Genomic DNA, 15,458 nt, shown 5'->3' with positions numbered 1-15,458 from the left:
CTGAGATGGTGCAGAAACATGCTGTTGCCAGCTTTTGAAGTGTGGTGTGGGTTTTGCATCACTGAAGATTTTTTGCTACAGCTCAGCTCCAATAAATTGTTTTTTACCTCACCTTCATTAAAATAATTAAAAAGCAATTTGGTCTGCATGGCTGAAAGCTGGAAATCTTCCACTCAAAACATCCCCAAAACTGGATTCAAACAATTACACCTCCAACAAACCCCTTATTTTTCAGTCCCTCAAGCCTTTTCTTTAAGTTTTGGACGACTAACTTCTGATTTTCTAATGCTCGCACTTGGCAACATCAAAACCAATCAGGAAATACAAAAGAAAAACCCAGCATTTTAGTATTCTTTTATTATTGGGAGGTTTTGACCATTTTTGTCATGTCCTTTGCCTAAAATAATAATAAAAACCTCTTTGTTTGGAGCTGGAAAGGGAAGAGCAGCGTGTTTATTTCATGTATGACTCATCAGCTCAGTGTTGATACGCGAAATGCTTCAGAAGCTAACACTCTATAGAGATGATTGTTTTTAATATAAAACAGTAAATGTTTAAAACAACCATTCTTTGTTTTTTTCTCTCTCTTTTCTTCCTGTTGTGGCCAATAAAACATAAGGCAGGCCACGTAGCTTACATTTTAATAAAATTAAGTTATTTGGTGCCATGTTATTACAGTCTTTTATTGGAAAGTGGAATAAATTGCACACAGTGGAGTCATAGGAGGGAGAAATCACTGCGAATAAACAGATTCTGGGATGCATTTATTTGCTGGTTTCATCTCAGAGGAGGAAGGCTTTCCCCAGGAAAACGGAGGCTCCGGCCTTGGGGAAGGATGAGTTTTTGGGGACCTGGTGCCGCAGTGGGGCCATCCCAGCCCCATCCAGCTGACCTTTCCCAAGGGCATCCTCCAAGAGAAACCTGTCCTGTGGCTGTGCCGGGTGCTCCTCAGTGCGGGGCGCCGGGGCAGCTCGTTCTCCTGCCCATCTCACGGCCACAAAGGTTGGTCCCGAGGCTCTCTGTGGGTGCAGGTGGCTCCTAGGCCAGCGCCAGGGCACACCAGGAGTCCTGCCGGAGGGGCACGCTCAGCCCGGGCTGCGGGGCCATGCTGCCCCCAGAGAAGCTGTAGTCCTCGGGCTCGAACTTGAACTCGCCGGGCAGCGCCTCGTCCGACTGGCTCTGTGCCTGCCCCGGGGGAACAGAGGGGTGAGGAGGGACAGCATCAGCCCCTGGGCTGTGGTCATGGGGCACAGGGAGGGCTGGGATGGGGTGGGAACAGGGTGGGTGTGGTATACATAGGCAGCCTCAACGAGGGGAGAGAATGATGTATCTGCCTCTGTTTTATCAGAAGGTTAAATATTATATTCTATTATTCAATATTATATTCTATTATTCTATATTATATTCTATTATTCTATATTCTATTCTATGATGTTATGTTATATTACATTATATTATGTAATATAATATAATAATATAATATTATTATATTATTATATTATTATGTTATATTATTATAATAGAATAATATAACATAATATGTTATATTGCATTATATTATTCTATATTCTATTCTATTATTCTATTATTCCATATTCTATTATTCTATTATTCTATTATTCTATTATTCTATTCTATTATTCTATTATTCTATTATTCTATATTCCATTTTATTCTATTATTCTATTATATAGTATCATATCATATCATGTTATTCTATACTCTATATTCTGTTATATTCTTCTCTATGATATTACACTATGTCATATTACATCTAAACTGAATCTGCCAAGCACTCAACTGCACACAACTGCACAGAACCTCGTGTGTGTCACCCGCCAGTCCCAACACACACACACAGCTGGCCCTGAGAGGCCAAGGAAACAAAACACCATCACTGTGGGTAAATAATCTCCATATTGCATTCTACTTTGGCACAAACATGGGCACAACAAATGATAAGAATCGTTTTTCCTTTCTCTGAGGTTCAAAGAATGTGAAACCCAGAAATATTCCTGGGAAGGATTGTGCCTTGCTTTTCTCTGTGAAGAGAAATGTGGCAACAGGTGGGTTATCCCTGATGCTAGAATTCCCTTCAGAGCAGTCCAGAGCTGGGCAGGATGGTCCCTGCAAGTAAAATGACCAAGCAAAGAGGAGGCATCCCAGGGCCCATCTGCAGTTATTCATTGATTAAATATGTCTATTTTTAGGTGTGTACATATTTTTTCAGAGCACAGCACAAACCATATTTCCTGGTTTCAAACAAAAACCCCACCCTACGTGGTGTAACCAGTGCTGCACCAGGCCCTTGGGTGCTGGGGCTGAGCTTCCTCTCCATATACACATGTCCAGCTCAGGGAGAGATTAGATTCAGCATAAAGATAGTGCTGGGCACAAAATTTTCATGTGCTGGTGGATTTAGAGCCTTTTCCTTCCTTTATCAAGGTGAAATAGCAACCAGCCTGTAAGAAAAGCTTGGGACAGAAGTGAGGCCTCTGACAGGTCACAGCTCTGTGGCCACTGAGCACTTGAGGGCTGAAAGGTGCAGGTAACACATACCCAGGAAGCCTTTTCTTGGGAGCTACAGGGGATTCCACCCTGGGCTGATCTCATCAACTCAGCAGTGTTGTGCTTTCATGGCAGGAGGTGGGAATTAACCTCAGCTCTGCACAGGAGCCACAGCAGAGCTTGGGCACCGCAGTTCTCCACTGCAGGACGAAAGATCCCATGGGAAGCCAACAGGCTGGAGACCTTTCTCATCCACAGCATCTTGGGAGCTCACGCTCCCTGCTTTCCTCTGCAGGCTGGTGGCCACTGTGCAATGAATGAATTGCTTCACCTCATCCAGGCCCCCAGGAGAGTGGCCGTGGAGGCGTGTGCATGTCCCACCCAGCAGGAGATGGCTCTGGGCCTGTCCCTTACCTGGGACACCGACACAATGGTTTGTCCAGGGTACTGTGAGGTTGTGCTGGGCTCTGACTTTAAAGTGACCGTGCTGTCTGAGGTGGTGATGGAAGAAGGGGAGTTCGTGGCCGAAGTCGTGGATCCTGGAAGACAATTGGAAGAGGGCAGTGAAGCAATGGAGGTGCAAATCTGCTTTTAAAAAAATTATATTTTAACAGCGACCATGACATCTCACAGCACAACTCTACTGTTTTCTTTCTAACACATTTGTGTCTGAAAACACTTCATATTAGGCTGATGCTGATGGAAGATGAGCAACCCTTTCACAATCTGGCAGTATTTTGTTCCCTTTACTCAATTTACCCGAATCTGCTCACACATGAGCACTGCTCACTGGAGCCAGGTGCCCACAGCCCAGAGGAACCTCACAAGAATGTGACAGCACTGAGATTTCCCACTGAGCATCTTCCTATCACACAAGGTCTGTGCAGAAATACAGGCCCAACATCTAAAGCAATCACCAAGGAAAAATTCTCATTATTTTCTAATTATCATAATTGTGAAGTGAACTGAGCTCCAAGACCCCAGGATGGATCATAACAGCACTGTACCTGTTGAGGCTTTGCCTTTGGTAATGTTTTTTGGCTTCCTTTTCCTCGTCTGGATACTTTCCTTTTTCATGGCCAGAGGTCGTGGTACCTTGACATTCATAAAGTTTAGATCATTAATATTGTATTTTATTCAGCTCCTTCCCACACATGTTGCTCTCCTATTTCTGTGCTGTAGCTCATGCAAAGCACCTAAAGTCCTTGTCCTTCACTAAGAGCTATTTTTCTCTGCATCAGGCCTTGGCTGGAAGATATATAAGGCTAACAGCTAAGGCTTTCCCACAAATTTTGTTTTTTCCTTTATTTCCTATTTTTCTTTTCCTGATTTATTAGTGACCTCTGCAACGAGGCCCTATTAAATTACACTGACAGACTGAGAGCCTACAGGGCTCAGAGGGAATGGGCATGGGGTAAAGAGGCTTCAAGCTTTATGCAGGGATGCAGTCTCCCCTTGGACTGGTGGACATGTCACCAACAGCTCCCATCCTCTGTGGGTAAATGTTATCAGCCAGCCTCCACGTGGGCTCCTCAGCCTCCTTCACACATTCTTAATTAGGACATGGAAAAGAAATAAGCTCCTTATCTCAGCCAGGGTTTGGGAGCTTCAGCCTCCAGCTACAGGAGCCTGGTAAGCTTTCATTTCATGGAATCCTAGGACGGTTTGGGTTGGAAGGGGTCTTAAAGATCATGTAGTTCCAGCTCCTCTGCCACAGGCAGGGAAACCTTCCACTACCCCAGGCTGCTCCAAGGCCCATCCATCCTGGCCTTGGACACTTCCAGGGATGGAGCATCCACATCTCTGGGCAAGCTGAGAGCATTCCAGCATGCCTCACCCTGGAGAACGCCCATGGACCGCGCTTAAACTGTCCAAGGAGATGGGGCTGTGGCACAGCTCTGCTGGGTCCAGTCTAGAGGCTGCTCCTTCCAGAGCTGATCCTAGCCCTGCTGGGCAGTGATCCCAGCCCCCAGAGGATCCCTCCCAGGGTGGATGTGCTCCTCACCCCGTGGAGCTTCATGTACAAGCCGCAGGCGTTGCAGACGGGCTCGCCCTCGGCGTTCCTCCTCCACAGCGTGGTGTTGGTGGTGTGGCAGTTAGTGCAACAAAGGCCAGCACGTCTCGAGGAAGACTTCAAAGCAAGCAAACCAACACGTGAGTGCACACAAGGAGTGATGAACTGGGAAGTTTCCCTTCGTATCAAAATGAAATCTCCGAGCACACCATATTCCCAGAAAATGCGAAACGCGCAAGAGCCAAATTCAGATCAAAGAAATTACATTCAAATGAGATCACTCTAATTTGCAAGTGTTTGTTTGGTTTGGGTTTTTAAAATTTGTTTTTGTTTGGAGGTTGGTTTTTTCTTGTTTTTTGTGATTGATAAACCTAGAAAATATCCTTGCAACTCATTTCACAAACTTTCAACAAATCTGCTGGAAGTGATCAGGGCTCAGAGCACGGAGAACTTGCCTCCCGAACATCCACTCAGATGGAGAAAGAGATGGAGAATGCCAGCTGGGCTTTAAATGCATGAAGAAAACTCATGCTTTAAGTGAACTCTTCTGTTTTCCTGCACTCAGAGATACCACTAAGGTTAAAAACATCCCAATTAATCTCTGGGTATGACAACTGGAATCAGTTGGCTGAACTGAGCAGAACCAAACTGAACTGGTCCATGATGAGACCAGGGAGGTTATTCTTCAAGTCTCACAGATAATCTGTTCTCTTACAGGCTGCAGAAACACCCTGCAGATGTTAATTAACAACATATTTTGTGAGTGCAGTGATTTCTGGCTCTTAAACATTAATAATTCCAAATGGAGAAGGAAAATAGTCTGGCAGAAGCAGCAAACTAATTTCTGACAACTTCCCTCCAAAGCCAATGGAAAATTCACATCTCTCTTTATACAGACTAGTCAGCTCAATAGACATTTCATTGGAGAGTCTTTTAACACCAGGCATTGAAACTATTTTAATAAAAAACCTCACTAAGTGTAAGATACCTCTGTCATAAGTAATATCTCAGGCTCTCCACATTCAGGTATCTAAATACGCTCTTCAGCCACCAGAAAAATAGTTTTGAATCTGCTCAAAGGCAGACAAAAGGTGATGGAGGCAATAAAGAACTCCCTGTTCGTTTATTTTTCTATTATTGCTTGATATTCTGACTGAGCAATATAACAAATAAGGTGGGAAGAGGAGGATTAAAAATGAAATGTTTTTACAAGGTTAGCAGTCAAATAGAGATCAGCTTTGAATTCCAAGAGGCACAAGTGACATGCCCTAGGTTTGATTCACTCGTTGCTCAGCAAAGAGGTCCCAGCAACTATTTGCAAATAATGGCACCACTTTGGGAATTATTCAGCTTGCAAGAAATAACCAGGCAAAAGTAATAATAATATACCAAAGGGTGAGCTGACAAGCCTGGCACAGTGGATGAGACAACAATCTTTGTCCCTGACATGGTGTCACAGCAAGATCCTGGGGCAGCTACACAGTGCCCTGTGGAGCCTTTCAGCTGCCAGGGCTGTGCTGCTCTTCCCTGCAAGCAGCAGGGACCTCGGCTCCCACGGGAGCAGGGGAGGTGCTGAGCACCTGAAGGATGCAAGGATTCTCAAGTCCAACTCCTGCTGCGGGCACGGAGGGGAATTTGGAGCCACTCAGCCCTGGGATAAGTGCCTGCTGTAATCTGTCCTCGCCTGCAGATGGGGGAAGACCGGTGCAAAGCCCTTTGGAAAGTCTCAAATTTTGTGGGCCAGCACAGGTCCCTGTGCGGGAGTGACCCTCTCCCTGTTTCACAGGATGCTTTGTCAGCGGCTTGCAGAGGAGGTGACAATGGGACCTGTGGCTCTGGCGGCCCAAGGGCAATGCCAGCCTCACCAGAGCTCTGCCCACCCTGCCAGCACTGCTCACAACCTGCTTGTGGCCCTCCTGCAGGGACAGTGACAATGCCTTCTATGCATCCTGCAGGCTGGCTCCTCCTCACACAGCCAGGGAGAGGAGAAACCATCCTACATCACCAATATTACAATTTAAACCTCAGAAATCCCATGAGAACCTGCCCCTCACCACAACCTGCCAGCTTAGCAAGAGACAGTCAAGGCTACCATTGCTCACTGAAGGACAGGCTACAATACATTATTGCTGGTTTCCCAGCAATTCTCTTGAAAGAAAATGCATTTCAGCCTGCCTCCACCCCACTGCCTTTGTACCATTCTGACCTTGTTAGGAAGTTGTTGATTTCAACATTGTGCTCAGTGTTTATTTATACAAATGCACCATACACTCAAACAAAAACTCTTCACAGACCTGGCTTGACAGCCAAGTGCTGCTGATAAGCTCAAGGAATGGTGAGTTGGTGCCTATTGAATTAACTGTGTGTGAGAGCTGCTTGGAGAGCCCAAAAAATTCAAAGCCAGCAGGGAAGGTCCTTTTGAGTGAGACCAAGCTGCCAGGAACTTTGCTTCACCTCCTTTTCAAATGTGGAAAAGAAACCACTGGGTTTCAGAGGGGAAAAAAAGGCAGTGAACCCTCTGAGTTAATCAATGCTTCTATGCCCCCATTTCCAACAGGTTTGAGGGGACCTGTGGTTTGCAGGAAAGTTAGAACAAAGTGTGCTGAGATATCTGGGCTCAACTCCTCAAAGTGGGGAACTCAGAGGCTCAGAGGCAAAGGCAGCAGCATCCTCTGAGAGTCACAGCTCTGGGCAAGCCTGCACCTTGGAGGATGAAGGGAGCAGTAAGAACTGAGGGGCAGAAGAAACCCAAGGCACACACCATGAGATGGCCCTAGGATCCTGTTAGACTGCCCCAGGGCTGTGACAGGTCCCATCCCCACCTTCCCCGAGGTGTCACCAAGCCCACTGTGCATTGCAAACTGTAAAAAAGGACAGGCTGAAAAAAATTCCTCCTGGGCTGAGGTGGAAAAAGCATTCTCTGAGCCAAGCTGGAAGAATTAAGCTCCAGGTTAGCCCTGCAGCTCTGGGTGGTGTGAGGCTGCTGAGCTGCATCTGCCCCCCATGCTCCACTGTGCAGAGCAGAACCCCTCCTAACAGGGGAATTGCAGCTGCCTTCAGCTTCACCAGCTGCTCCTGGTTTCAAAGGGGATCTGGATTTTCAGACTTGGTCTAAGATATCATCTTGTGAAACACACTAAAAAACCTTGGCTAGAAAAGATGCTGCCTAAAATAAAGTGCTGCCTCCATCCTCCTCTAACACAAATCCTTTCTGCTGAGAGCCTCAGCCTTTTAAATCCAGACACAGGCTGCAGCAGAGTGGCTGTCCCTGCTGTGTAGAGGATGTTGCCCTTATCTCAAAAAAAAAAAAAAAAAAAAAAAAAAGGAAACAAAAAATGAATTGGAAACTACACAACTGCTGCTCTCCCCCTCCCATGCAGGAGCAGGCTGAGCTGCAGGACATCATTCCCCCAGTGTTATCTGGGCTGTGTTGTGTCCTCTTCTGGGGGACTTTGCTTCATGAAAGCAGAAGTCAGAATAACTCCCAGAGCAGTGTCTACGTACAGAACAAAGGTCGTAACGTAAAGGATGAAAGCAACCTTTTTTTTTCTCCTGTGTCTGTATTTCACTGCACTGAGAAAATGGATTTCACTGTTTCTACAGTCACTGCATTCACTGCTCTGCTCCCAGAGCTGGCAGCCTCTTGCCCATCACCAGTAGATCCCTCTTATTCCAAAAGGGCAGAACTTGTTGCAACAAGACATTTCACGTTCTTGGGAAAACCCAAGGTTTCAAAATGTCAGAATGGAAAGTCAAAATTGCAGCCCCTTCTCTAATCCATAAACCAAAATCCCCTCAAGTATTTCAACCCTAGCAAAATGCTTCCCCGGACAAAAATCAGCTCTTTCATTTAAGCTTTATAATTTTGCATTTATTGCCAAAATAATAAAAAAGTTTGGAAGCGTTTTGGTAATTCCCAACTATATTTGCTCATCCCTGAGAAATGGTCTTAATTCTGCAAACAAGCGTTTTCCATCTGAAAACTTTGTTGAAATGTTGGTTAAAAAATGCCTGATGGGTGCTAGAGATGAGGCTCAGGCAGGCAATGCACGGCTGTGTCTCTTCCCATGTGCTGAAATAAAGTACGGAATAGCAGCGAGATGTCTCCAATTCCCTCACAGAAAAGCTGCTCAAAAATCCCCTAGAAATTCATCCAGCGACACATTTGGATGCCAGTTTGAAATGCAGAGTTGGATTTGAACTGGTTTGCACCCCTCTGTATGCACGGGTCGTGTTTGCCCAGAAGAAATCAGCAGCGTAACTCTGAGATTGCGGCACAGCGGCGACCGGGGGCTCAGATTTAATGTCACCACATTTAAGGAGACAGAAAGATTTTGGAGGGACAGGCAAATCCTGTTGGATAATGCTGAATGTTACACAAAAATGCCTTGATTTTAATGTGATGAACAAAACAGGAGTATTTTCCACGGAGCTACTATTCATTTCATTTTGCAAATCTAGAGCTACATTTCCGAGGGTCAGAATCAGAATGAAACATCTTGCTCAATCTCAACTTTTTCTTTATTCCTGACTGATTTTCATACACAGGAACTTGCCACTTTTGGGTTATTGCTAATAATTTGGTTTGCAATACCAAAAAATAGCTGCAGGAATACACCCCTAGTGAAAGCCCAAGGAGCTCCCAGCTGTTCCCCAGAACAGTTCCAGCAAACATCCTGTTTGTAATGACGGCGTCTGATGACAAGCTCTAAAACCAAAACTGTTACCACCAAATTTAAACATCCCGAAGCGACTCCACAAAAAAATAAAAAAGGATGTGCCTTTCCTCTCTCGCCATGGGATCCCAATTGGAGGAAGCCCAATATTACAGTGACAGAGGGAATGAATGCTTTCACCAGCAGGGAAACTGGGAACTGCCAAACCCCAAATTTTCCCCTTAGGCAGGAGGGTGAAGGCAGCAGGGAGCAGGGCCCCATCCTGCTCCCATTGTGAGCAGCCACAAACCCACTGGGGCAGCTAATAATAATAATAATAATAATAATAATAATAATAATAATAATAATAACGACAACAACAACAACAACAATAGAGTACAAAGCAAAACAACCACTGCAGAAATAGAGCTAGGGGAAGCCTGCAGAGTCCCGACCACAGAGTGATTGTTCCTGCTCAGCTCTGGTGCTCCCCTCCAGTCCCTTCAGCCGTGTCTCCCCTGCCCACCATTTGTGCCAGGGCAGAAATCCCTCTGGCTTCACCCCATTCCCCCAACCGCAGCCGGTTCTGTGCTGCAACACGGGTGTCCTGGCGTTTAATCTGTGCCAGGACAGGGGGTCAAACAGAGCCTAACACAAATACAGAGACCCCAACAGTCACGGCGACAGCCCCCCAGCCCCTGCCCTCCGGCCAGCCCCGGGCGGAGCAGGGGATCCCGGCGGGGTCTCCCTCTCTTACCAGCCTCTTCTGCGGCTTGAGCGGCCGGTTGATGCCGTTCATTTTGTGGTAGAGCCCGCAGGCGTTGCACAGGTAGTGCCCGGTGCCGTCCTTCCTCCAGAGCGGGGTGGACATGGCTCCGCAGTTGACGCATTCGCGGCCGTCCCCGGGGAACTCCTCCAGGTACTCTGGAACGAACAGCGGCGGTGAGAGGGGCAGAGCCATCCCCAGAGCACGGGGCGTCCCCCGGACCCAGCGGGAAAAGGTCTCCGATCCTCTGTGCCCCAATAGCAGAGGAAATCCCTGTCCTCTGGAGGGGCTTTACCGCCACCCTAAAAGCGTGACCCAAACCCCTTTACTTCCTCCACATCTTAAACTTTTAATATTTGATTCAAAGACCGCCTATTCCCCCATCCCTTCCCTGAAAGACGCCAAAGGGGCTGAACAGGGCTGGGATCTCCCTGGGATGGGGAGGGTCATCAGCGGGACAGTGCGGTGTTATCCCGGGGTGCAAAAAAAAATGGGAGACGGGGAAAAAAGGGGCGATTTTCCTGATTTCCATCACGAAACACACCCAACCTCTGGCCGTGGGGGACGGCCCGGCCGGGGAAGGCTCTGAGCTGCCTCCGAGAGATGCCGGGCTGGCACCCGCGGGCATCCCGGGCTCCCCAGGAGAGCATCACCGGCTCTTCATCACTTTTTCGGAAAAAAAAAAAAAAGTCCATGGAAGGAGCGGCAGAGCACCGTCCGCGGTCCATTCCTGCCCCGAGCGCGGCTCAGCCGCAAACGGGAAGCCCGGAGCGAAATCGGGACACCTCTCAATGGAGAGTCGGTCTTTTTGTTCCGACCGCTTTTTCCCCTTCTTTTTAAAAAAAACCTTATTCTTCTTGTTCTTTTCTTTAGGAGAAAAAAAATATTTTTTTTTTTTAAATCTTCGATCAGATTAATAACGATGCAACGGAAAGAAAAAGGAAAAAGAGCAAAACTTTAAAAGGAGGGAAATGGAAAATAGAAATAACACGTAAAAAGAAAAGGTAAAAAAATATTGCAGTAATTCACTGAATTTAAAAAAAAAAAGGGAAAATTGAGGGAAAAAAAGAAAAGAAAAAAGAATACTTTAGGCTACTTGAGAGAGTTTACACTATCCGAGAATAAAAATAAACGGCAGAGAGGACGGCAGCCGCTATCCTGGATCCTAAACCACCGAATTCGAAGTGCAGAAAAGATTTCTGAGGCATCACCTCCCTCAGCAGGACGATCTTTTCCCGCACAATGCCAAAGGATTTTCACAAAGGGAAACCCTGGAAAGCAAGCGCTGCCCAGTACCTCCGGCGAGGCAGGAAAAGCCGAGCCGGGGAGGGAGCTCGGCGGAGAGGGGGCTGCTCCCTGCTCTAACTTTGTTCTTGGGGTGAAGATAAGATAATTCGGTTCACCGCAGTAAAGATGATAACGCGGCTGAGATCTTGAAGTGTCTTTTAAAGGACTTCGCAAACCACAGCCGGAGGAGGCTGGTGGAGTGCCCCCGGGGTTATAAACCCCGCGCACCAAGAGTCCTGTTAAATCAAGCCCGAAACTTTATTTGCTCGGAGCTTGGTGTAAGGGGACTCTCGGCGTGGGTGCAAAGGAATTGAAGTTTATTGTTCAACGCCTGAGCGCCTTTCGGTGTCTCCCCAAAGGCCACAGAGCAATGCAGCTGCGGACCTGTTTGGGCGAAGGCAAATGAGGAGACCGAGAGTCTGTTCAAATATAAACTAATTTACCACAATAAATTACTTAAAAGGGAGGGAGCTATAAATCTGCCCCGCTAATTTAAACACAAGGGTAAGTATTGAAGCACAGGCACAAAGTCGATATTGTGGGAAGGAGATACCGCGGGGGTGCTGGCGGGGTGGGGAGGGAAGGGCTTGAACGGCCTCTACTTCTCTGTACTCCGGGGGAATTGCTCTGCTTTGAAACGCGGTCTTTGCCCCCTCCCTTATCCCACCTCTGTCCGGGGTCAGCCGCACATATCCCATTCCCGGACCATCTCCCCATCCCTGGATAAAATCATCCTCTCCTCTCCCGTCGGGGATGCCAGCGGGACAGCTCATCCCGGGGCCGGGCCACTGACACGGAGAAGGGATGGGATGGAGAATTGGGATGGGATGGAGAATTGGGATGGGGTGTGAGATATGGGATGGGGTATGGGATTGGGATGGGGTATGAGATTGGGACGGGGTATGGGATTGGGATGGGGTATGGGATCGGGATGGGGTATGGGATTGGGATGGGGTATGGGATTAGGATTGGGATGGGGTATGGGATTAGGATTGGGATGGGGTATGGGATCGGGATCGGGATGGGGTATGGGATTAGGATTGGGATGGGGTATGGGATTGGGATGGGGGTGGCTCCCACCCAGCTCCCCGAGACGTCGCTGAAGGGCGGCCGCGACCTACCGAAAGTAGACCTGCGGCCGGGCAAGGCCGCCTGCCTGGTCTGCAGGCTGTGCAGCACGCTGCTCTCGAAGTGTCCGGCCGTCCAGGAAGGCGGTATCTCGGGGGTCACGTAGGCGGGGTAGGGGCTGGAGTAGGACCCGTTAACGGAGCGCACCAAGGCGTTGCCGTACTGCTCCCGGCCCCCGCCGCCCAGCAGCAGGGGCCCCTGGTAGGCGCCGTCGCGGCCCGAGGGGCTGCTGCCCGGCGGGCTGTGCGAGTACGAGAAGCCCGAGGGCGGGTGGGGGCTGCCCGCGTTGAAAGCCGCGGCCTCGCCGCCGCTCTGCCCCCAGCCCGGGGCGTTGCCCAGGTGGCTCTGGTGCGGCTCGCAGCCTTGCAGGTAGGGCAGCGTCTGCAGCACGGAGGGCACCCGCGTGGTGGGCACGTAGACGGGCGAGCCGGCCGACGAGTGGAGGAAGTTGCTGGAGTCGTGGGAATAAGCCGACTGGCCATGGTTGGGGGTGAGGGCCAGACCCTGATACATGTTCCGTCCTCGGCCGCGGCGGCTGCTCAGGGCCCGCGGGGCTCACTCAGAGGAACCTGGAGGGAGAACCGAGAGCAGCGCGCTGAGACCCCGCACACACCGGGACCCGACGGCCTTTCCCCCGCTGAAAACGCCTCTTCCCCGCCTCGAACAGGGGCTGAAATTTGTAAATTTTTCCCCCCTTTGTTTTGTTTTCCTTTAAACTTTCTCTGAGGCCCGGCGAGGAATAATCTCCTTGGAACGGGCAGCGACCCCTCCGGCACCTTCACCCTCCCCGCCGCCCGCCTGGGCACCTCCAACGGGCCGGAAAAACACTCCAACAATTAAATTATTTTTCCCAATAGTATTTCCCTTCCCGTCCTTTTTTTTTTTTTTTCCCAAACAGGGCCTGGAGCGCAGCTCGGGGCCTTGTTGGCGAGGACGCGGCCGGCTGCGGCCCCTGGGGTTCCCTGCGGGAGCGGGGTCCCGACGGATCTGGGCAGAGATCCAGGATCGGGAGCATCCCCGTTGTCCCCCAGCCACCAGCGCTGCCGCTTTCCTGTTAAAAAGCTCAATAACCCTCGGGCAGGCCTCTCCGTGCGGACGGAGGGCTGCAGCCGCCGAACCCCGCAAGAGCATCCCGCCCGCACAGGTACTCACATGGCAGCGTGCCGGGAGCGGAGCCGGGCATGGCCGTGGGGGCATGGAGCTGTGCTCAGACCATCCAGGGGAATCCCAGCAAAATAAAAGTAATAATAATAATAAAAAAAAAATACAATGAAGTTCACGGGGGAGGCAGGAGAAAAAAACCACCAAACCAGCGGGACCCCCTGGAAGACAGGGGCTGCCCTCCCCCGCTGTCCCCCCTGTCGCCTCCCCGTGTCCCGTGGGTGCGTCCCTGGCTGCGCCCGGCGGGGAAGTGGCGGCGGCGGCTCCGGCTCCGGCTCTTTACGGCGGCCCCGGTGCGGGCGGGCCCACGTGACGGCCGGCGGGGCAGCCCCGGTCCCGGCCGGGATTGGGCGCCTCCCGCCAGGGGGGGACGGGATAAGTCCCGGCGGCTCCGCTGCCGCGGGGGGGACGCGCCCGCAGCCTCCCCCTGGCGCGGGGCCGGGCGGAGCGGGGGCAGCTGCGGCCCCCAGAGCGCCCGCACCGCCCCGGGCCCGCCGGCGGGGCTGGAGGTGTCCGCCCGCCCCCGGGGAGGGCTGGGGGGTGGCTCCCTGCTCTGCGGGCCCCGCTGCGTTTGTGGGGTTCGCTCCCACACCCCGTCTGGAGGTGATGCCCCCCCGGCCCCGGGCCGCCAGGAGATGCTGGGGAACGCACCGAAAACTTCCCGGCGAGGATCTGCTAGCCGAGGATGAGAGCGGGGTGTTTTCTGCTCCGAGCGAGCGCTGCGGTTCTGTTTCGACATAAACCCCATCCTTACGGGGAAGGGGCGGCTCAGCCTGCCCCTGGCCCGCCCTGGCTTTCTCCAGCGGCCCACGGGCCCGCCGAGGATGCGGCGATGCTCGCAGCCCACCCGTTCCGGCCGTGCCTTTGCCACGTTCGGAGCGCAGCTCCGGCCCCTCACCGTCCCGTCGGGGCTGCCCCGCTTCCCGGGGCTCCGCTGTTCCCCGGGGGAAGCAGCCGGGAGAAGGCTTCTCCTCCCTGCAGCACCCCGGCCGGCTCGCTCTGGTTTGGGGACAAAAAACCCAAAACCTCTCCCAGTTGTTCCCCGTCGGCGCGAGCCGGGAAGGGACTTCAGAGGGGAAGGAGCTCTTAGTCCCAGCAGCCCTCTTACCCCGGGTAATTCAGCCGATTTACCTCTCCTCCGGTACCGGCCAGCGAGGAAATAATTCCATCGTTACCGGGATTTGTTCCCCGGAATTATTGCGCTTTTGCACAAAGCCGCCTTGCCTCTATCTCCTCCCCAGAGAAACGGGGAAAAACCCTCGGCGAATCTCGCCCGCCGCTCTCTCCATCCCCGGGCAGACAGAATTTTGTCTCCCGCAGGCCTCGACCGACCGGATCGGGCCCCGCTGGGCCCCGGGAGCGCTCCGGTAACGCGGCCGGCGCTGCCCGCCCGTGCGGTCCCGGCGCCCGGGGGAGCCCGTCCAGCCTCGCCTCCGCAGGGAGCAGCGCTGCGGGAAGGGTGGGAAATTTCAGCTCCAAAATAAACTGGTGCAGGAATGCCAGCTATTTCCCTCGGAATAATGCAACGCAACTTGGCTGGAGATGTATTTATTTGCTCGCGAAAGCGGCCGTTTACGGCTCGCAGGGTATCCCTGTGCCCGCAGAGCGAAAGGAGAAAACAAAACCAAAACAACTCACTCCCCCCAAACAAACAAAGAAAAAACAAAACAGAATTTTAAAGAGGAGAAAAATAAGGAGAGAAAAAAGAATATTTTTTAAAAAGTCAGAAAAATAAAAATTTTTAAATGTGAAAAAGCTATAGAAAAAGAAAATAAAAAAACCCGGGAAGCCCCAGCCCCGCGGCGGCACGGATAAAACCGTACCTACAGAAAACCAGCCCCAAACCCTTCGTTGCTGTGGCTGAGCCACCGCTGGAGCTTTCTTCGTTTCGTTTCGCGTGGGTTTCCAGTTTTCACAATTTCAAGACGTTACTTAGCTG

General features: G+C 50.8%; 1 protein-coding gene across 1 annotated transcript; it reads right to left on the bottom strand.

Annotated features, from left to right (window-relative positions):
* Positions 1 to 1,024: 1,024 nt before the first annotated feature.
* Positions 1,025 to 14,806, bottom strand: GATA5 (GATA binding protein 5). The gene is made up of 8 exons (XM_054644563.2): positions 14,628 to 14,806; positions 13,511 to 13,559; positions 12,326 to 12,927; positions 9,935 to 10,099; positions 4,514 to 4,639; positions 3,516 to 3,603; positions 2,958 to 3,047; positions 1,025 to 1,220 (listed from the first exon to the last, which is right to left on the bottom strand). Exons 3-8 carry the CDS (start codon positions 12,869 to 12,871, stop codon positions 1,039 to 1,041), a joined length of 1,197 nt encoding a protein of 398 aa, XP_054500538.2. The 5' UTR covers positions 12,872 to 12,927; positions 13,511 to 13,559; positions 14,628 to 14,806; the 3' UTR covers positions 1,025 to 1,038.
* Between the last annotated feature and the right edge of the window lie 652 nt (positions 14,807 to 15,458).

This window comes from Agelaius phoeniceus, chromosome 17 (genome assembly GCF_051311805.1).
Source record: "Agelaius phoeniceus isolate bAgePho1 chromosome 17, bAgePho1.hap1, whole genome shotgun sequence".
Classification (NCBI taxonomy): domain Eukaryota; kingdom Metazoa; phylum Chordata; class Aves; order Passeriformes; family Icteridae; genus Agelaius; species Agelaius phoeniceus.
The sequence above is the reverse complement of the archived record's forward strand: the minus strand, read 5'-3'. Positions and strand labels throughout refer to the sequence as shown.